This window comes from Seriola dumerili, unplaced genomic scaffold, assembly GCF_002260705.1.
Source record: "Seriola dumerili isolate Sdu_G_001 unplaced genomic scaffold, Sdu_1.0 BDQW01000111.1, whole genome shotgun sequence".
NCBI classification, from domain to species: Eukaryota; Metazoa; Chordata; class Actinopteri; order Carangiformes; family Carangidae; genus Seriola; species Seriola dumerili.
In genome coordinates this window covers 261,873-286,100 of record NW_019174366.1, presented here as the reverse complement: position 1 = coordinate 286,100, position 24,228 = coordinate 261,873, and the positions used below count along the sequence as shown (strand labels likewise).

The 24,228-nt window shown below is 39.8% G+C and overlaps 1 protein-coding gene across 3 annotated transcripts in view; it reads right to left on the bottom strand.

Annotated features, from left to right (window-relative positions):
• The window catches only part of LOC111223613 (disintegrin and metalloproteinase domain-containing protein 19-like), a 269,806-nt gene that overhangs the window by 116,588 nt on the left and 128,990 nt on the right, over window positions 1-24,228 (bottom strand). For all 3 annotated transcript variants that reach the window (XM_022747830.1, XM_022747833.1, XM_022747831.1), the window contains exon 4: window positions 2,538-2,619. In XM_022747830.1, the coding sequence (XP_022603551.1) occupies window positions 2,538-2,619 (82 nt within the window). The remainder of the gene's footprint in view (window positions 1-2,537; window positions 2,620-24,228) is intronic.

Sequence of the window (24,228 nt, the reverse complement as noted above, 5' to 3'; positions counted from 1 at the left end):
AGAATGGTTGGCGCGCCCACTGTACCGGCAGGAGCAGAAGCAGAGCGCTTCAGACATGCACTGTTGCACATTGATGCAACTTTTTTAAATACACCTTTTATGAAAACACTGTCATCCTTAAATTATCGGTAGTACTAAAAAGGGATACCCTACCGTTTTTAACTGCGGAGTATCGAGATACTTTTTTAGTATCGGTATATGCAAACTATGCAACACTACATGGGACCTGGACACCACCCATTGAGAGATCAATGTGCAGGCAAGATGACATCAATTTGGCCATAGTCCCGTCCTGTGAGCCCGTTGACTCCCCATCTGAGCTGTGGCTCAGCAGCTGAGAGGGATTCAGTTTTCCGGCTCGCAATAAGAGTGAGAAGGTCTAACCCCATTAGAGGCTGGACTAGCACAAGCATGGGGGGAGCCCGTTCACCATCACACTCCCTGGCGAAGTGATCCGGCTGCCGGCACCTTCGGCAAATCACAGGCCTGTTGCGAATTGGGCCAAAGCTGCAAGGAAGAGGTCTGTAAAGAAACCACCGTCTGCATGAATTGGTTGAGTTATTCCTGCTGACGTTACAAGAGTTCCTTTAACTCACTCAAGTCAGATCCCTGTAAGGTGGCAAGCGGGGCGGGGTGGGGAGAGGACTGCTCTGCACCCCATACTGTAGACCATACATGGCTGGAAGAGAATGGCTACACTCCCTAGCACCCCCTGGAAGTCCCTCTCTTTCCCACCGAATAGCATCTGCGCGCACCTCCAACAAGATAGCAGTGGGCTGATGACAGACCAACTGCTTTAATTCCCTGCGAAGAGCACTTTCAAGGACATGCTCCACAAATGGGTCTCAAAGTAGAACACCTGCATTAAGTAGACGATCAGGGTCACGCTGCTTTACCTGTTCCATGAGGGCCAGCAGGGCCAAGGAAAACTCCTGCAGTGTCTCCCCTTCCTCTTGCTTCCTGGAGAAAAAGGTTTGCTGCAGTGGTACATACGACTGAGTACACCCATACAACTCGTTCAAGATAGCAAGAATCTGGGCAGGGTCTCCTTGCTCCACACTGGTACGATACTTGATCTCCTCCCTTGCCTCTCCCTCTAGATGATCAAACATAAAGAGGGCCTGATCAATAGCAGACAAGCGGCGGGCACGCATACAAGCCTGTACCTCTTCTGTCCACTCTGCTATACTTACGCCTGTTCTACCATTAAACATGGGACACCTATGGTCTCGGGGCACAGCCACCATGCGCTGTTTGACAGTCGTGCTGGCACCTGCAGGTGGGGCTGTATCTGGGGCAAGAGAAGCTGGAGTAGCTACACTTGGACCTGCCTGTGAAGCGTCCCTCATTATCTGTAGCATGGCAACAGAAGGGCGAGCTGCACCAGAACTTACCAGAAAAATTTGGAGACTGGACGTGGTGGATTGGTTTGGCCCCTGGAATAATCACTGCTGTTCTGTCTCTAGAACCACTCATAAACCAAAACAAAACAAAGCTCTTGACTGCCTATTTTGAAAAGGTGCAGTAAGAGCACAAAAGAGGGAACAAAAAACAAAACACAAAAATGGAATACACGTCTCTGTCTTCAAAGCGAATCCTGCCAATGACACTAAGAATTTGGCAAGGCAGGGAGGGTTTAATTTAGTTTAGTTAAATTTAGTTGAATTTTACAAGAATCCAACAATGCCACCTAGGGGAATTTCACCCCCAGGAAATTTGTAGTGGGTAAAACCACTTGGATATCACACAGGAAAAGGTCACACAGGTTGGAAAAAAACACTTGAGCAGAGACAAAACAGCGCAGAGACAAAACAGCAGTAATTGCTGTGGCTCGGTTGGGAAATGAGCCACCCGCTGTGACTTGCAGCTTGGCCAGACAGTAGAGGCGCAGTTTCCCAGTCAACAGGAGTGAGAGGTGCAAAAGATGCAGCTCAATAACTCAGTAAAACAACGCAGTGAGGCACATGGGCTCATTACGCACAGGCTCCGGGCCGCACAATCCCACTCCAACTCTCCCAAAAGACAGGCCAGCTCAGCGACAAAGCAAGAGTGCACACAGATTTAACGCCGATAACACACCATAAATGTGGAGCTACAGCAAAACTGTCAGAGAGGTTTACCTTACAATCGCTGGGGAAACACGATCCGAGACAAACAGTGGCTAAAACAACCACGCTGGCCCAGCAGCACTTGGTGGGCAGAAAGAAAGGAGGGGATGTATTCCACCACACCATTAACAGTTTTAATGCTTATATTATTGGAAGGAGGATGAGATGAGACATTTTGCCATTTATATTTGTAGTAAATATGATACAGCCCTAGGGTCTAGTTTAGGATTTGAATTTGGAGCTGGGGTAAAGATTAGAATTAGGTTTAGGTTAAATTATATTTCAGGCTGACAGAATAAAGACATTGGTTTAGAGTTAAGAAATCAATGAATACCCTCATAAGAAAGCACAATAATAGGATGAAAAGCCTTTTAAAGCTGGGGAGAGGAGATACAACTTCCTGCAGACTCACTTCAGCTTTTTACTTACAGTGTAATTGTGATTGGTCACAGTCACCAGCTGTCCATCTTCTGTATAGTAGGTCTCTGTGAAGTCTGGACCTAAAAGCTCGCTGGGAACGAACAAGAGAAAAAGAGAAGGGAGAAAGGTGGCAGGTGAGATAAGATTTAACTTTAATGATCCCTGAGGAATTTAGGTCTCAGCAGCAGGAAAGAAATACAGGCAGAGGCTGTGATCACACAGAACATATTCAGCTATTTAAGGATGGTTATCATTGACAAATAATTTCATACACTAAAGGAACCTGTGTTTATCCACTTGGAGCACTTAGAGCGTTATATCGTCCAGAAACAAATGGAGACAATGGAGACCAAGTTATCTGAGAATGTTTCTGCTTAGCCATATTGGGTCATCAGATAATCTTATGGTATAACCAACAGCATCAGGCCGAGAGAGCCTTGACAAAATCCTAAATTTTTTTTTCTTTAGTCAGCTAATGATGTTAGGTGATGACATTAACGAATGTGATTAGCTCAACTCATTAAGTGACTGTGTGGTTGCTCAGCAATGACAAACAATGTTTCCTGAGGTGCTTCATGTGCAGATCTCCAACAGTCAAGGATGAGTGGCTCACTTCAGGTTTCAATGCTTCATAGTGTGTTGTATAAGTTTAGTGAATTAGAATAAAGTTAAAGAGGGATATTATATCAAGTACATCATGGAATATCAAAGTTTGTAACTGCAATATTAGAAAGTTCACCAGACATTTTATATCTTGCCCATATATTTGTTGAAAATACATACAGTATACATACAGAATATGTACATACAGTATATTACATTTGCGTATGGGATAGAATAAACACTTAAAGGTCAATTCAACATTTTGTCATAATTTAATCAGAACAGGGGCTGACTACCTTTTATATGATTGATGACAATTTCACACATGTTGCCTCTTCAGTCACTGTCCATAAAAATTCACCCCCCTGTGCAGTTGTCATGAAGGAGGAAATTAGCTATATAGACCAAAACTGTTTTTTCTGCCAGGCTGTAAACATGTTTATTTCTGTTGTAAAGTTGAACATTTTAACATGGGAGTCTATGAGGATTGACTCACTGTTGGAGCCAGACTCTAGTGGTCATTAGAGGAACTGTAGTTTTTATTACTTCAGTGTTGGTTTCATGTTTCAGCCCGGAATTTGCCGCATGCAAATATCGCAATATACAATATTATCGCAAACGAGGTTGTTTGTATTTTATGTTTCAGGTTTAAGTGATGCTGCCACTAAACAGCAGTTCAAAGTTATATTTTGCACATGTCTAGGTACAATGTAAAGTAAGCAAAGCAGTGAGATGAGGGTTGGAAAGATATATATGGTGGGAAATATTGCAATATTCGATAATATTGAATATTGGCACAAGTGTAGTCAGTATATCTTGGCCTCTGCTTCTTCATTTTTCAATTTTGTTTTTTAAAATTCTGTCTCTTGTGAGTCCACAACTTTGTAGAGGTACTATATTAAATAGCTGGAATACTCATGTTAGACCCATATTAGTTTCTAATATCAAGTATTATCCTTGCAGAGAGCTGGCAGACATGTTGGCATGTCCAGGCGGTCAGTGACAGTTATAAGCTCTTGGTTGAATCTTTGAGATGGAAACACAATAAACAGGAAACATGTCAGGGACTGGTAACCTCTTTCATCATAACCACGTAGAGTAACAACATAACTGACTGATATGTGAGACCTCATTCTCACATGTCCCTAACACACTTACCTCCTGAATCTGTGCTTTGAAGAAAAGGTATGAAGTCACACAAAGCTTTAAAAATATTCACCCCTCTGTTCTTTACTTTCTGACATCCCCTGGATCATTCTCTGACATTGCCAGGATTGATTGCAAAAAGCATAATCTCCTTCAAATTAAATGTTGTATCAGCAGGACCGGAGTCTTTCATGTTGATGACAAAAAGTTACAAAGAAAGAAAAAATATCCAAATGCCTTCATTGAGATTGTATTGAGTTTGATTCATCTGTTAATTATCTGATGCAAATTCTGATGTCTTTACTGACACTTTTGTCCCTGCTGTGCTGAAAGAGACATTGCAGAGCAGCTGCTAAAGATAAAGAAAAGAGATTATTGTTTGATGTCTCCTCAAAGGTCACCTCACAACAAAATTGCATTGGCTCCATTTTAGCCTGCAGGAGAAGAGGGTGACATTTGTCATGTCTGGGAATGAAGAAGTTGGCTGTCAAATGCCAAAATGTCCCTGGACAAACACTTCAGTGTTACAGATGTACAGAGCAGCACGAGGACACTCGGCCTCGCTCAGCCTCTGTGTACGGCTGAATTACTGACCAGGCAGGAGAGACACACCAGTAGCAGATCCCTGAGCACAAATGGAGACAGACGTAAAAAGATGAGCCCAATCTCCATTTGGTCCCGGGGGCCCTATTGTATTATTCATTGAGGGGGATCGTAATGGAACATAATCCAGCTTTCTCACCCCTTTTACTCCAGACAATTTGCTCTGCTATATAAAAAGACTGTCTTACGTGGCAGTCCTCTAAAGTTAATTCGATTGCTGTGTGTGGACCAGCTTCAGTCAGCGAAACTCAACTCCATGTTATTCAGGGCAGTATTTACATAGCATTTTCATCAAAGGCAGAGGGAAGAAAAAGCAGATTGCTTTTCATGGCGGGTCACTGTCTTTCAAGCTGTCAGGATGGTGCAGAAACAAAGATTACTATTTCTCCTAAGGCTTAATTAAAAACCTGGAAAAGAGTGAGATTGAGTCCAACGCAGAACCTTGAAAGTTAGCAAACACTAGAATAAATGTGCACACACAGTATTCAGTGCTTATATGATAAATGTCCCCTGTACTGAAGCAAAACAACACTGGTCTACAACTCAAGGAACAAACTGGATTGAAGCTGTCAGGCTTGGTTCAGGCCAATTTTAAATAGTGTAACTAGGGCTCAGGTACAGGACTAAAGTCAAGAAGCAAAGACTAGCAGACGTAACAGTTAGCATAGTTAGCGTCTCTTATTTGTTTATGCTGTTTGTTAGCTTGTGGCTGACACAGTGTTATGGTTTGTGCTAATGTTCTCTGTACTGACAAGATTTGGGGTATAGTGTAACTAGGGCTCAGGTACAGGACTAAAGTCAAGAAGCAAAGACTAGCAGACGTAACAGTTAGCATAGTTAGCGTCTCTTATTTGTTTATGCTGTTTGTTAGCTTGTGGCTGACACAGTGTTATGGTTTGTGCTAATGCTCTCTGTACTGACAAGTACAGAGAGCACACCACACACACACACACACACACACACACACACACACACACACACACAAACTAACCGGATTGGTTCCTTAGGTTTGTTATGTATGAAACCCTGGCTGTTTGAAACTGTCATTGGTTCAGTGCAGTTCAAGGTGGAAATACTCAGTCATGGTATCATGGGCTCATCATATGTTTTATATTATATAAAAACATATATCATATGGATGCTAACAAGGTTAAACATTTAAATATTACTATTGCAGTTTAACTTTCAATGTTGATTATCTTACATACTTATACTTCATCTTTGTTTTGTTACATCTCACACAATTTCCATGAGTGATATTCATGGATACTAAACAGTTAAACAGGAATTGGAGATCTTCTAACATCACCAATTTACCAGGTTCTGTTCTCTGAGAATAAAGTTGTCTGACAGTCTTATTGTTCTGGTTGATTTAGGGTTATTTGTGTGATGGTTGGCTCATTCATGCTTGGCGACAGTTTGACTGGCACTGTTTATGTTGGAGGTGAAAACAGATTTTATTTTTGTGGCTCCAGCCATTGTTTCTACAAGTTGTGATGGGACTGTATTTAGCATAGAAACTGCTGAGATCTGGGAACATGGAGACATCCTCACGAATAGATAATGAGGCAAAAACACCAAAGCATCAGATGATCAGACTTGTGGTAAACAAACCAACAATTTATCAAGGTAAGCTTCCACTTTATTTAGATATAAAAAAAAAACGTGAAATGTCACTTATAATTGTTTGTTAAACAGGAAAACTGTAAATAAGAGATAAGTAAGAAAATACAACTGAACTGGAAACTTGGTCTCTGAATGGTGTTGCTTGATTACGACAGCCAACAGCTAGCCTTGGTGTTTTTTAGCAATGTCGCCAAATTACAAGATCTTAGTATAATATTACAATATTATCATCATCTTAATAACTTGAGGTATAAAATAAAACCCAAGTTGTCATAAACCTCTATTCTTTAAAGGTACTATATGTCAGAATGTGAAGGAATTTACATGTATTAAACTTCTCCTGTGTTTTATTTGAAGTGTTGATCCATAAGAAGATATGTAGTTTTACATCTCCTCTCTCAGGCTTCTCTAGTAACAACAGGTCGGTGAGCCAGTCAGAAGAGAGGAAGCTCTGAGCCTATGTTTTGGCTTATTTTTTTTATGCTTCAGTCTGCTAGGGCAGAAGCATGTCAGATAAGAACACAGGGAGATGGAGGCCATCTTAGACAATACCAACCACCCTCTACACAACATTCTGGCAGGACAAAGATGCAGCTACAGCTGCAACAAACGTCTCATCGCAATGCGCTGCAGAACAGAGAGGTTCAGGAGATCCTTTGGCTGTAGAACACCTCAGTCAGTCAGTCTATCTATCTATCTATCTATCTATCTATCTATCTATCTATCTATCTATCTATCTATCTATCTGTGAACTGATTTCTATGTAAAAGGACTTGGGATGTCAGGTTGATATTCGTTCCTGAGTGATTGGCCTCAGTGCCTCTCTTCCATTCCCCTACAGCATCAACATTGTGCAACACTGGCTAACGTTAGCTTGGAAATGGAGGCCTAACAATGTCAACAAACAACTCCAACACAGACTCCAACACTAACTCCACATGAGCACAATAAAAAAGGTTTTATCTAATGAAGCCCGTCTGGACAAACAGGAGTGTGACCAACTTCATGGGGAAAACTAGGGTTAACACCAGCTGATAACAAAAGAGCCAAAATATCCTGGATGCCAGTGCCACCATCTTGCTTCGGTTTGGAGCCAGAGTGTACACAGTAGCGATCAGCAGGAGGCCCCGCAGTATCGAGATCCATACACCATACACCTGCGCGTCCCAATCATTATGTCACACACCTGTTTTATAGCATCAGTTAAGTAATAAAAAACATTCTTATCAAAGAAATGAACCCTTGACATTTTAGGGATTTTTTAGGTTTGGGTTTTTAGGGGTTTTTTTAAGTTTAGGAACCTTGACCTTTCAGATTTTTCTTTGGCATTATATGCTTACCAAGAATCACTTGTCATTGCCTGTGGGTGTTCTCATTAGAAACTGACAGGATAGGTGGAATGTCAAATTTCAACAAGTCAACAACACAGACACAGTCACAATCACAGTCACCTGATATAAACAGGCCTCTGCCATCACCAGACCTCATGAGCAAACACAGCCACATGCAGCCAGTGTTACAGCTGCTTAAATGAACATATCACATGAAAATGACTAGAAGTGACTGGAACACTGGAGGAGGTCTTATTCAACAGGCAGGGCAAGCTGAGGGCCGCTGGGACTGATAGGATAACAAGGAATACCAGAGTCAGTAAATGGCTCCATTGTCATGATTGTACTGAGCTAGCTGAATCACAAGCTCAAAGTTAAATACAGTAAATGCAGTTGATGCAGTTGGGTTAAAATAAAGCTTTTCTGGACAGTTATTAATGGTAGAGTAGAGGCTTTAAAGCTGTAACAGTTTCTACTCTTGCCTGGATTCAGACTGAAAGATTCCTTTGTCCAGGAGAGAGACACAACTTCTTTCCTCCTTATCTATGTGGCCACACACCAATGTTCTTTATAGCTCCATTGACAATGGATTTTAAAGAATGGAGAAGGAAAATGTGTCTTTGATAGTATCCATGGTGATATCCCAGGGATCAGGCTACATTTTCTGGTTCACTGATAAATGTACATGAAGATCAGTTAAACATTCACAGCTGACAAAAGAGATCAAAGTTTCCAGGGAGCATCAATTATCACTGCTGTCAGGTAAAAACCTTGTGTTCAGGAACTAAGAGTGGTTTTGAATTTGTCTTTATGATGAAGCATTATGTGGGTTTTAAATATTTGAGCAGAAAGGGATGTTGGAATATATACACAAGGCCCCTGTGTGTGCAAATCTGCAAAAAGATCCTCATATGTATACGTGCATATCCTCATATGTATACATGCATATCGGGATGTAATTGCATATTTGGTATTTGATGGGCAGTGCTATGTAAAAAACAGTCATCATTATTTTTGTATACAATGGACTGTCATTAAAACATCCAAACACACACACACACACACACACACACACACACACACACACACACACACACACACACACACACCATTTACCCTGCGACACATGTAACACTGTCTCTCTGTTATTTTTATGGTTTCCTAGTCCATGTATTCACCAATTAAAAAATAGTTTTATTTAATTAAAATAAAAAAAAACAAAAAGAGAGATATTTTAGTGGTGGAAAAAAAACTGACAGACCGACATTAGCATCACTTGAGTTATGCTGTAACATACATCTTCAAAATTTTGTGACAATATGCTGACTGCTAATGAAGAGTTCCTGCTCTGTACCAGGAAGACTTGGCAGATTTTTATTATTGACTGGATATTCCAGTTGTCTGTCTACCTTTGAAGGCTGAATGAATAATGTCAGACATGTAATATTAGACAGTGGGTGTGTGATTGTAGAGTTAGTTTAATGAGGGTTTAAAATACTGAGCATGGTCAATATAGTACAATTTAATATTCAATAAATCAGGGAAAATAATAGGAGCGTAGCAAAAAAAGCAAATATACAAAGATGTCTCTTACTGACCAAAGCTCACTGTTCAGGGTAGTCTTAACTCAGGGTCCACTTGCTAGCTTTTTCCAGAGCTTTAACCACATGTCACTTTCCATCACAACTCCGTCCACTGATGAAGAATGAGATGTTACCTCAGAAAATGCTAGTAAGTAATAAGTTAAGATTATTTTGTCAATCTTGAATTACCTTGAGCTAACACAGACATCTACACACACAAACTGTATGTGAGGTTCATGCACTTCCTGTTATGAAGCTTTCAAAGAAATCAGCTCACCATGTTCTTAACTACTTGAAATTTGATCTAGATAAGGGAAACTGTTTTCTTATGACTGTCACAGATCATCTGACTCAGCGCTAAACAAACACTCAGTTATTTCATTTCGTCTAAGGTTTCGCTAAAATACTCAATAGAAAAATATCATGAGGCACTGAGCAGTTCATTATGCAGAGAGAGAACATGCTTAGTGTATGTGTCTACATGCACATGTTCATTATAAGTCATTAGATAAATGTGGCTTGTTTGTCCCAACATGCAGATGATTGCACTTTCAGATTCCTCAGACATTATGTCTTGTTGGTCTTATACGACAACTGGGAATAGCAAACTGCAGGTTAATAAACAGTGGGTGGGTCTTACTTTCAGCCTAATCAAGGCAGAGTAGTTCACCTCAATCAGGAAAAGGTTACAGCCGAGACAACTCCAAACAAACTCTAACAGAAGCAAAAAGAAATCATCCACATTGAAACATCAACTAAAAAAACACCCTGAAAAAATAAGTCGCACTGTGACCTACAGAAAATCATGACAACAAAAATCAGCTTTTATCTGCCTCTCTGCTTCATCCGGACATTCATCATCATCTGATTTCACTATTTCAGCAAACATAACATTGAAACACACAGATATAAAATCTCCTTCCAAATGGTCATTTTATTTTCTGATAACTGCCACAACAATAAAACACTGAATTTTAACTTTATTTCATTGAATCACTATTAAAGCATATACATGTAAGACTGGAAGCAGCTACTGTTGCTCTGTCCATCGATCAAAATTACACCCATCAACACATGGTATATAATTATATAAATAGATTCATATATAATTATATTAATCTATTAATATAATTATATAATTATATATATAATTATTATATATAATATTATTATATAACCTATTTCATTTTTCAGATATACTAAGTGATGTGCCACTAAACAGCAGTTCAAAGGTTCAATGTACAGTAACCAAAGCAGTGAAATGAGGGCCAGACCCAGCTGCAGAGCAGACCCCAAAACTGCAAGAAAAAAAAAAGGTTTGTTATCATCATGTTTGTCTTAATACCTAAAGCCAAAGGCTGGTCTCATCCCCTTCCAGTGGTGTCTAGGTGTATTTTTGCCCACTTCAACAAAATTGAAAATTATTATATAGTTATTTTTGTGATGTTGGTAGCATCTTGCTTAAGTACTTCAGTACTACACTTTTTACCCTCCATCTTAGTACAGTACTGTCACAATGCTGGAGTTTACCGACACATTCTTAACGTAAGACTGAAGAGTTAAAGCCACACAGTGGTTTTGGCTAACCAGGATTTCTCTCAGTGACCACTCCACCACTTCAAACATCCACTGACTGTCTGAGTCAATGAATTTCATCGACTAGCCCTAAGCTCCTTTTCAAATGCATGCAAAAATAAAAGGTACATTAGATGCTATGAAGTGTTTCTCATCAGATTTAGAAGCACACAGAATCAGAAGAGAAGTTTTCAACTGATGTTACCAGTGAACCATGAAATCAAGCTGCTCAGGAACAACAGAACTGAACACTGAAGGTTGTTGTTCCCATTTCTTGTCTCAAACTGTTTTTACTCGCCGCTCAGTTTCCGTTGTCTTTTGAAGCATCCATGCTCTCTCCTGCATGTGCTAGAGCAACATTGTTAATATCACTGCTTAAGAGCAGCTGGTTTCTGAGTTCTGATACCTCACTACTCTGAAACATGGCAGTTGTGTCAGTCGGATTTCAGTACAGTCCATAAACACAGAAAACACCTCTGTTATGAAAAACCAATATGCTTCATTACAGGGGGAACTAAAATGTAAAAGTTGGATGGATAAAAAAAACCCTGCAAACTCTTTTATATGAGACTACATATGAGCATATGAAAACATTTCAATGCAATACTAAAAAGGGCATATACTGTATATACCATATGTATATGTATATGTATATGTATATATGTTTAAATTTTGGAGGATGTAGTTTGTGGTGCTAAAATATATAGATACACCTGTTGGTGTACAATATAGTTCAACAGCAGCACAAACTGCAACCTCCAAAAAAAACCTATTGAACACAGTTTCAGCAGAAACTGAACATTATAAGTTTCATGTGATGATTGTTGTATTAGACTGCATTAGTTTAGTTTTCTAATAAACTGGGTGATAAACTGAGTGTATATTTTAAAACCGAACCAACACTGGAATGGACTAGAAGTAGTTCCAATATCAACATCATAAATAATTAAGCAATATCACACAAGAGGGAGTGATGTACTGAATATCAGCACGGCTGTGATTCAGTAAGAGTACCAAAGACAATCACTGTTTGTTTATTTTGTATGTTTGAGTTGTTTATTTATTTCATCATTTATTTGGCTACGCCAACACAAATAGTTCTGCAAATGAACTGGTACTGGACTGTTGCTAAGCAACACATTTTCCTGACCTGCACAGTGCACACTAGCTTGCCACGTTGTCTACACATTATCTAAGGTGTGCGCTGAAGTATCCAGTATCAGCACTCATTGAACGCCTCTCATCCAATCAAATTATTTGGTTGGAACTAACTGTTGTATCAATATGATTAAGAGTCTGCAGCTTTTCGAGGCTATACATTGATAATGCTAACATGTTTATCAGGTGTAATGTTTACCATGTTTGCTGTCTTACTTTAGCATGTTAGCATGCTAATATTTATTTGGTTGCAAACCAAAGTTTTGACCAAATGACTGCACAAGAGGAAAAGTTAAGGTTTTACAATAAATCCTGAAGGGAGCATGAATCTCTGAACCACATTTCATGGAAATCCATCCAATATTTGGAAATACAACTACTGGATGGACAGTTGGAAATCTATCCAATCTATTGGATAAACATTTCACTTTATTTACTTTATGAACTTTATTTACCAATACCTCATGGTAGTAGAAGAGGAAGAGGAAAAGTCAGGGGATAATACAAAGTCTCATTAGGATACATCTGCTGGGTACCATGAATATCTGTGTGTGCTAATCCATCAGATGGAAGTTGAGATGTTTCACTGGATACGTGAAAACTTTGACCTGCTAGTGGAACCAGAGTCATCAGATTCATCCTCTAGAGAGCATGAACGTCTGAATGACATTTCATGGAAATCCATCCGATAGTTGTTAACACATTCCACGTTATTTACCAAAATCTCATGGTCGAAGAGTAAGAGGAAAAGTCATGGGATCACCAAAATCTCATCACGATACATCTGCTTGGCATCATAAATATCTGTACCAAACTGTAGGCTATGCTAACCTCATGGTAGTAGAAGAGGAAGAGGAGAAGTCAGGGGGTAATACAGAGTCTCATTAGGATACATCTGCTGGGTACCATGAATATCTGTGTGTGCCAATCCAACAGGTCAACATTGAAATATTTCACTGGATAGGTACAAACTTGCATCTGCAAGTGGCACCAAAGTTATTCAGAGTCATCCTCTAGGGACCATAAAAAAGGAGAATATTTGTTGAGATATTTCAGTTTGGACCAAAATGGTGGACCAACCAATATCAACCGATATCCCAAACATCACAACTAATGATGACAATGAAGTACACCTTAGCAGAGCTGATGCTGCTGCTAAAATTATTTGTCCCCTTTGTGGTTTTCATCGATGGCTGTTCAATCACCCTGCTGGTCTGCATCAGTTTAACATAACAGTGCTTTAAGATTCCTCAAATTGAAACAAAAATTAACCAACAATTGTACGAAAAATTTTGCTCTCTTATATACAAAAAGATATTGGAGCCAATCATCATTTCTTTTCAGAGACCACTTTACAATGAAAACAGGACAAAAAATACTAAGGTCTGGTCAAGATAACATGTCTTTGGTTGTCACTCCTTGTAATAATGGATCCATTTTTTCTCAGGAACAAAAACAGATCCTTGTTTAGCCAGCCGAAGACGTGTTTGAGGGAGGGGCAGAGCCACCAGGGGGAGAAGGACAACAGCTTCAGGAAGAATGTCTTCACGCCTTCTCTTGTCCTTCCTCTTTTTGTCTGTATTTTCTTCTTCCTCAGTCTTAGAGGTGATCCTGTACTTCTCAGTGCAGCTGAGGTTTCACAACACTTTAAGTCGTGATGGTGGCTGACAAGATTTTATGGTGTGTTTTGGAGCTGCAGATTACAGTTATGGGGAGAGGACAGTTCATCTTCTCCTGCAGTGTCCTCTGTTGGGGCCTTGTGGGGTATTGTGGGGAAGGGAATGTATGGCAGTGGTTTTTCAAATGGGTTTAGACGAAGCCATATTTGCTAAATATTTTTTCTTTATAACCCTAAACTAATTTTGAAGCCCATTAGGTCAACACATCAGACAAAATATTATTAAGCCCCTGCAGCGTCTTAAGAGTTGACATAGCTATTAGCCTCAGAGAGCGATTTTTTAAGAATAATTTGGCTCCATTTTTATGTTCCTTGCAGTAAATTCTAGAGCTGAACAATGTATCATTACCATATCCATATCATACCATAACATTTACACTACAACAACTACAAATAATTCTGAATGCTACCAAGCATCTATTTAAAGTCCATATAGTATAAAAGTAGACTTCCATGTGCTGTTTGATTATAAAGCAGGTCTAAGTTTTATATTAATACTGAGAAGTATCAAAGCACTCAGTCCACAGAGAAATGCACAAAGCTTTCAGCCTTCAGGACTTCTGGAACTTTGTGATGTCACAATAAAGCAGTCACCGCCCTCAGTCATAGATAGATAGATAGATAGATAGATAGATAGATAGATAGATAGATAGATACTTTATTTATGCCGTAGGGGAAATTCATGTGTCCATTGTTGATGATAATAATAATAATAATAAGAATAATAATAAGAATAAGAATAAGAATAAGAATAAGAATAAGAATAAGAATAATAAAAACAGCTAATAATAAATAAACAATAATCAAATGAGTCCATTTCCTTTGGCTGAGGTGTTCTACATCCTGATGGCAGTGGGAACAAAGGATCTCCTGAACCTCTCTGTTCTGCAGTGCAGTGAGATGAGATGTTTGTTGCACCTGTAGCTGATTCTCTGTCCTGCCAGAATGTTGTGGAGAGGATGGTTGGTATTGTCCAAGATGGCCTCCATCTTACATTGCATGCATCTCTTCACAACAGTCCTGAGTGAGTCCAGCCTCCTGCCAAGCACAGACCCAGCCTTTTTGATCAGCTGGTCCAGTTTCTTTATGTTCATGTCTGACATGGTGCCACTCCAGCAGACTGCAGCATAAAAGAGTGCACTGGCCACCACTGACTGATAAAACATGTGCAACATGTCACTGCAGATGTCAAAGGACCTGAGCTTCCAGAGGAAAAAGAGCCAGCTCTGCCCCTTCCAGTAGATGGCATCCATGTTCAGGGACCAGTCCAGTTTACTGTCCAGATGCACACCTAGTTATTCATAAGTGTGAACCACTTTAATGTCTTTCCCTGACTGGCTGAAAGGTGGGCCTAGACCTCAATGACCATCTCATTGGTCTTGGAGGTGTTGAGAAAGAGGCAGTTCTTGTCGCTCCATTCACTGAAGGCCAATGGTCAGATCCCTGTACTCCTCTTCTTGCCCACTCCTGATATGCGCCACAATAGCTGTGTCATCCGAGTAATTCTGGATGTGGTAAGACTCAGAATTGTATTTAAAGTCTGCCAGTGAACAGGAGCAGAGCCAGAACAGTCCCCTGTGGAGCCCCAGTGCTGCTCATCACTGTCCCTGAGACACAGTTACCCAGCCTGACGTACTGTGGTCATCTTGTCAGGTAATCCACAATCCAGGACCTGAAGCAGGGATCCACCCCCATACCTTCCAGCTTGTGTGTGGCCGATGTGGGGACTCAGTCTGCATTGTTATTGTGGATGTTAACCATGTTAGCGCGACCCGATCATGTTAGTGAGAAGCAGCATAGCAAAGATACGAATGCTTAAACATTTGTCAGTATTGCTGTACCTCCTTAGGTCAAATAAATTATCCATAGTTTAACCGAGTTAATTTTTCAGTAACTATACCCACTAACATTAAATTCATTCAGATTTACCAGCATTTTAAACCAGCAGGAGATGAAGTGGTGGAGACTCCCTACCTGTCAACTGTTCCTCCATTATTTGTATTCTTTTAGTCCGGAGGTGTCCACACATAAAAAATCAAATGGGTTTCTCATAAAAATATTCCAAGTTATGTATATTGTCATATGAAGTCTTTGCAGACTGTCCAGCGTCTTGATTTGCAGTGCTTCTCATATTTCTTCCTCCTTCCTGCTGCAGGACAGTGGGTGCGCTTGTTTTCTCCTCCAGTCCAGCTTGTGAAGGTGGCATGGGTCTGTCATCATCTGGTTCAGGACGGGACTCTTGCTCAAACTGATAAGGCAGAACCGAAGCTGCCACAACCGTTTGTTTACAAGACATGCAGAAGATGTCGTTGCCATGGTAGTTGCTGGCAAGCCCAGTGTGCTCTGATTGGTCAGCTCCAGAGGTAGGAGATGGGCCTTAAAGAGCCCAGAGCTCTAACAGAGCCTTTCAGACAGAGGGTGAAACGAGTACAGTATAAAATGTTTTATACCTGGGTGTCTATCGCAGTTTTGTACAAAATAGAACCATTTTTTTTTGAAAAATTGATAAAACACAATAGTGAATGTTCTGTGTTTGAGTTATGTCATGCAAATGGAGCTGGGTTTTCTCCTCTCTCGATATTCCAACTAAACATGAAAACAGATTTCCAGCATCTGCCACTTGGTTGGAACTGGATCCCTGGGGCCGTATACGACAGGCACTGATGTCACAGCCTGCACTACCTGGTTCAGTTCATTCATTGACTCATCCACGCTCCCATTCCACTCTGCTCCACTGCAATCAGGACAATCACACACACCTGCTACTTACCTGCACACACACCTGATTGCAATTGACTTTGCCACTATTTAGTCTCCAGTTCTCCACACACTCGTTGCCAGATTGCTCTTTGCTGTTTCCCATGCAAGACTTTCCTGCATTCACCGTTTGGCTCTCCTGTTGCAGACTCAGCCTGTCTTTGATTATCCTTCATCCCCTTTTCCCCAGTAAATGACCTTGCCTCTTTGGACCTTGTAAACGCTGCAGCTCTTTGAAAGTGAGTCTCTGTATACTGCCGTTTCCCTGTGGAGAAATGTTGAGTTTTTGCCTGTGCCATTTTTTGCTATCAATTCCTGCCTGCCTGTATCATTGCCTGTGGTGAATATTAAAGGATATTAAGAACTGAATCCTGAGAGTTGTGTGTTGCATCTGTTACGCTGCCATGCAAAATATTGTCTTGTTGAATAGTCTGAAAAATACGAAGGAGTATTAGGGCCTGAGCTCCACACCTTCGGATCAAACAACTTGATCAGTTGTCTTATTGTGTCTTGCGATATAACATGTCCCCTCTGAATTGCACACAGGTGTAACTATCGATATTCTTGCATTTGTCCATTACCCACTATTTCAGTTTGCACAAATGCAGCCACCTCTTCCAAGCGGTTTTTTTCTTCTGAACAGACAGCATTAGGACTTTGAAGAGATTGTGCCGAAAATTGACAACTGCAATGTGTTTATGAGCCAAAAGAGAGAGAATTTCTTTGTTGCTAAAGCTGATTCTGAAATACATTTTTACCAGTTCATATTCTATACAAGGCATCTTATAGAGGCAGTCATACATTGATATCTCCAAAGGTCGACTTTAATCTTGAAATGTCAAGTTTATTCTCGAAAGGCAAAATTAATATAAAAATCCTCCTCTTCTGACTTGTTCGACTTTATTCTCAACATTTCGAATGGAACAGAAGCATTTCAGTAAATGGAGCGAAAAGAACTGCCATTTGATTGTGAATTTCTACTTCAGCAGGGAAATCACAGCTTTCCTTGCCTGTCTTTCTGAGTTCAGTCCTTGCAGTTTCCTCTTGTAAAGACAGATTTTGTTGTAGTCCTTGTGCTGCAGGGGACACCCTGACAAGGTTGTCTGTGTGGCATATAGGATATTTATTTAATATTATTTAATTGCCCACTCATTAATGTGTGCTGTTTTATATGTATATATGTTTTATATTTTTAACACCCCCCGTTAAAATTTTAAACATTTGTATTCAAGGCACGAGACCACCTATGAGGCTATATTAGTTGTGGGCGAAATGCATTCTTCAGTTGGCATTTAACGTTTTTTAAGTAAAGCAACTGAAGACCAGCTCACCCACAGTGTCTTTTGTTATTTGTCCTCACGGGTGGGTAAATTAGGTGAAAAAGGGTCATACATGTTGTAAATATTATATGCTTTTTGTTTTGTGTATTATGTGCTTTCGATAATTTTGCTTATATGTTAAATGTGTAACTCTCGGTATTAGCTTAGTGTTTCTAACGGAAGAGAGTGAGAGGTGAAGTTTGCCCTGCTCCGCTGGTGGATGTGTGTGTGTGTGTTTGTGTGTGTGTGTGAGTTAATGTTATAGTGTTTTATGGTTTATATTTTGTCATTAGGTCCCAATAGTTTTGTTATTTTCTAACTGGGCAGTTAATAACGATAAATAACAGCTACAGCATGAGCCGCAGCTGATTAACAGCACAGCGCAGGAAAGCGCACAGGCTGTGGTGTTGCAGAAATAGGAAGAGGGAGATTTTCTTATAGATACATTGTAAATATGATTGTTTTGTGATTTAATATATAAAGGGGAATAGGATAATTGTTTATATAGGGAAAGATTATAATTGTAAATAGTAAAATGATATACAAGGAACATTGTAAATATCTGGTGAATAGTTTTATTGCATTTTTGAAATAGGGTAATTTTGATATTGTGATTATTGTGATAATTGTATTGATTAAGTTGGCAGTTAACATTTTTTAAGTAAAGCAACTGAAGACCAGCTCACCCACAGTGCCTTTGTTATTTGTCCTCACAGGCACACATTTTTTTTAAAGTATGTCACCCCTGGAGTTCTCGGTTCCCTACAGTGAGCAGGTGATGCAGATGACTGCAAAGTCGTTGCTGCCAACTCATTAATATGAATGTTTAAATATGTGGGGGTCAGAGAGCATCCTCACTTTAAACCTCTATTCTGAGTGAGCCTTTTTTTGTTTTGTTATCTATCTTTCCTTTATACACATATGTGAAATGGCATCAAATGCTTTATTATTACTGTTTAATATTTATTTATCCTGTGTCTTGATATTTCAGATGCTACAGGACTCCTTTGTGCTTATTACACAGATAACAGATGTGTAATTGCTGGTGTCTTAATTTTATATAAAACTAAGTGTTTAATGCCTTTATTCCACATGTTGAAAGTACATAGGTACCTGCATTGTGTTTGTATATATCTGTGCAGAAGGTTTTTGCTTTGACAATGCTCTCGACAGTGACATCGGTCAATCCACTTCTCTGGCTTCCCCTGTAGTTTTTCACTTTGACTTATGAGACAAGGCTCTTGAGCCAGTTCTTTGAATATGACATTTATTTTAATAGTCTGTCTTAACTTCCACAATCTCTGTTCTCCTTGACTTTGGAGAACAGGAAGCTGTACATCATGTTCTTGATATTTATGTATTATGAGCAGAGTAAAAGCTTGTGGGACATGTTTCTGTCAACAGTCCTCCAACCTAAACAATAGTATACATACAGTAGTTTTGACAGATTGCCACATGAGTGTTTTCTGATCTGGAACCCCTGTTTTCAGTCTCTCATAAAACAGGTTAATTTGACTGTTTTCAGATCCTCTAAGGTTTAGGTAACTCATAAAGAACTCATAGGAAATCTGATATAATGATTTTCCAGCTGTCAGTCCTACACACTGGATGTTATTTGCAGTTCCATATTTGCTAAACTGCAGTTAAAGGTGATCACAAGCTGCAGATGCCAGTCTACACACTGTGACATATTCTCACTTCCAGTGTAGACAGGAAGTTAAAAGACAAAACTAGAGGGGCATCGAGTGGCGCAGTGGGTTGAGCAGGCACCCCATATGTAGAGGCTACAGTCCTCGCTGCAGTCGGCCCGGTTTGAATACTGCATTGGACGGCCCTTTACTGCATGTCATTCCCCCTCTCTCTGCCTCCCCATTTCCTGTCTCTCTCTACTGTGCTATCCAATAAAGGAATAAAAAGCCCCAAAAATATACTTAAAAAAAAAAAAAAAGACAAAACTAGAGCTTGAGCATGGAAAAGTGCAATTATTTGTGCCACTCTACAAGAGGGCGCTCATCAGGGAAATGTTTTGTTTTTTTTGTCATAGAAAAAAAGAAAGAAAATAAGAACAGTATTAACATTGCTTTTTTTCTCATATGCAGTCGATTAACATTTCTCTGTCTGTAAGTGACAGACTTTCACTTCATGTTTCCAGAGATCGCCTGTGTTTCCGCTCTTACATGAAAAAACTGAACCACACTACGACCACACAACTTAGTTCTCTCTGCCATAGACACTAAGAGCACAGTCTCTCTCCCTCTCTCTCTCTCTCTCTGTGTGTGTTGCACTGTATTCCTGGGTGACACAGAGCTGCCCATGCCCCCCAGGGTCCGAGAGAGAGGCAGAGGTCTTCTTTCGATTAGTAATAGCGAAAATTCATAGACGAAAGTCTGAATCAGAAACAGAGTTGGTGAGATAAAATGTGCTGGAGAACTTTTATAGCGCAATATTAAACAGGAAATATTATCCTAATTTTTCAAGTCCCAAAAACGGAGCCGATAACATTTTTTTTTGAATGGCTGAAACAACACAACAGGCCTGAAAGCCCCACTGCTGTTAGTTATGTGTACAAATGAACTACTGCCAAGAGCTTGCAGAGAAACAGTGAGAGGAAGGTGGGGGTTAGAGTTGACCCATTGCCCTACTGACAGAGAGACATGAGGAAACACAATGGTTGTGCATACATCCTCCTGTTGCCCACACACTTCCTCACATGTTCAGTTTTGCCATATGTTGTTAATCATCTCCCCCCTCCTTGGTCTGGGTATGAGTCTCTTTTTCTTGCATAATCATATCATAATGAATGACACACCTCCCACAACCTAAATGAAATCAAGGCCAACTATAAATTGTGTTTTGCTGAAAGAGCTGCAAACGTTCTTATCAAAAGAAACCTGGCTCCGTGCCGAATGAAAATTAAAAATAAAAAGATGTAATTGAAGATTTGTGCATTTGTGAAATGAACACATTGTGCTGAAGCGTAGACAAAGGAGGGTGAGGGAGGACATTCATCACGTCGAAGGGAAGCGCTGAATGGTCCTGGGAGCAAGACCGCTGGTGATAAGACAACAGAGAAACGACAGCAGCCAGGTTTCAGGTGCTGTTTCCTATACCGACATTAAAACATGGCTCGCCCTTTCATTGTGGACTGTATTGAGAAAATAAATACTTTAGTCCTAATTACAGTTTTCACAGGCCGAGCTGGATTTAAACTTAGTTAATGGCATCTGGAGGGAAAAAGAGAAGACAAATCAATGGCAGAGTTGCAGTTAATGTAATTATGCAGCTCTCCCTGCTCCTCTCTGAGGCCTCTGGAAAAACAGATCTAGCATCTGAGGCCGCAATGACATACTACAGCAGATAAGCTAACTCGATCAATGAAGCACATGAGCACATACTTACACCAGAACAAAGTGGCAGAGAGGAAAGAGCTAAAGAACAGAATCAATTAATTGGTTTGATTGCATGAAACCAATAGCTGCTGTTTATTAAAGCTGCACTAATCAATTATTTTTATATGAACAATGGACTAAATGGCTTTGAGCTGTTTCTCATAGCAACAAACCATTAGAGAATTATCACTAACTGCTTTTTAGCCTCTTTTAGTTCACTTTTGGTTTTACTCCCCTCTCTTCAGCCCAGTTTCCAGCAGCACCTTCTGTTTTCAGTGACAAAACTCTGATAAAGGCACAGTCCACTACCTGATCCACAGCAAACAGCAGCCAAACAATTAGCAACTAGCTGGTTAACATGTGGCAGCTAAAGAGCCAGAGATTCTTAATGTTACATGTCTGTAAATGGGCCGTTGTTTGCTACCCTGTTAGATGTAAGTGTTAAATCAGATATTATGTTCTCGAATTGGCCAAGAAAAGAATGAATCAGTTTTAGTTTATCTCTTATAGGCTCAGATCTGATGGATGTGGACACTGATGTCTGGCAGCCAGAGACACAAGAGATTAAGTGGTGTGATAAAGTATGATATGGACTTATCATCCATCAACAAGTCCTCTGAATCAAGCAACAAAATATTTTTCCATGTCCTATAGAACAACATAGGTCCCGTTCAGTCCTGTTCTGATTTGCTTACTGACACTGATGGGATTTACTCATTTACTCCTTAGAGTTTGAATGACAAGGTGTAAGGTACAAAAGTATTTGCTCCGTCTATAAAAGTACTAAGGTTCGATATCCAGCTCTATCCAAACATCCCCTACCTGAACTTCCTCCTTTGCTCCATTATTTCAGCTACTAGAGGGATTTGATACTTGAAACATGTAATTTTGGTTCAACAGTTGTTTTTCTGTGGAGGACAGATCACATAAGATACAATAATCTGTTGTGTTGGTGCTGTTAATGGGAGAAATCCACTAAGTGATAGCTATCCTCAACCTGACAACACACTATAGTCACATTCTTCAGCGACAACAACCTGTGTTTGTCACACCAGTTCTAATTGGCCCCCACACCTGTTCATGGCCTGTCACCCATCTGTAAAATGTGTTGTCGCCTCCCCCCGTCCCTGTTACAGGATCAAGGTTAATGTGAACACAAAAGGGGTCATGATGAATGTTTGTATCAAGACCAAATGTGAGAACGATGTGCCTCATTGTTGAGGCTGACTTTCACATTTGTAATATTTTATGTGTATTGAGTGTATTAACCGTCCATAGATCTCAAGTTGATCTTGGAATAAAAAGCACAAGTGAAACTGAAGAAATCATGATCTTAATGTGACTTTAATACTTTTCTTATTGTTTCACAGCTGAATCCTGGAAGTTGCACATCTGTTACCATCAGAGATAAACATGTGATGTTTGATCTCATTGAGTAAGACCATTAAGCCTGTGACATCTGGCCTCTACTGGACAGCGAGCCCAGAGGGGGTTGAAGTGTGACACTGCCCCCAGAAGGACAAGCCACCCACGGATTGTCCAGGTGTCTCTCTGAATCTCTGTCCCAAAACATTTCTTATGTTATCTTACATTTTGGGAATGCAGCTTCAGATTTGTGTCCCATTCTGTCAACTTCATCTTCACCTTCTCACCACTGCTCTGAATCAGACACACAAACCAGGTGAATTCAGAACTTACAGGTTTCTCCATCCAAACCTGATTCTAAATTGACCACGGCTTTGACAAGCTGCTTCCAGTAAAGGTCACAGAGATTTGGTTATTAGTTTCATTTATTAATGTTGCTGCTCATTGGGCTAAAATAGCTCCACATGTAAATTTTGATTAATGCTATATTTCTGCAAACTGAGCTAATTGTTGATAAGTTGATAATGAAATGCTGCTCGCAATAACTGAAGCAATTCTTGAGCTAACTGCTAGCATCAGACTGCTAACATGCTCACCATGACTATATTAACATTAAGATATTTAGGAGTTATGATGTTAACTATGTTAAACTGACAGAGACTGTCCTGTAAGAAAAGAGCCCATAGGTTGTCTGTGCAGCAGGTTTTCATGACCCATAGTTAGGTTTTGTTGCTAGGCGACATCTAGTGGTTATAGTAATTATGACAGGAGCAAAGGGAAAAGTGCAGTGATGTAGTATAAAGAGAGACAAAGTCCACGTCAGGAGAAGGTTGTGGTGGATGGATAAATATGACACAGGAGAGCGGTGTCCAATTCCCATGTGAAACCAGCAGTTTATATTGTTTCCATTATCCATGACTGTTTGTTGTTGTTATTGTAACCATGACAACAAAGATTGTCTAATGTTGAGGAAGTACTTATTTTAACCCAAAACCTTGTTTTTCTTAACCTAACCAAGCCATGACCATTATTATATTAACCAAGGCCAGGTACACTGCTGTTGGTACACTCATTGTACTTATGTACATAACTTATAATTATGATTGTAACCAGGAGATGCTCCTATGGGTTTTGTCAGAGAGTTGAAAAAATCAGCAACCTCTATTGTCGTTCAGGTTGGAGAAGTTGTTGGTTCGTCTTTGTTAAATTAGTTAGTATGCTAACATTTGCTAATTAGCTGTTAATACAAAGTACAACTCGGGCTGAGGGTGTGTCATTAGTTCTGCAGATATTTATCATAAAACAACTGATTTTGACCTGATGATGGCGCCAGATGAACAGTCAGAGGGTCACCACAGTTATCGCCGTTCTTCCTGAGGGGAGTATGAATGCCTGAATCAGGCTGTAGAACACCATGCCAAAGGAAGTGGTCTAATTGAATTATTATTGTTTATCATTTATTATTTATTATTATTATTATTATTACCAATGAGTTTCTGGACACATGAATTATAAATGAAATAAAGTATCTATTGATTTATCTGTCTATCTGAACCATATTTCATCA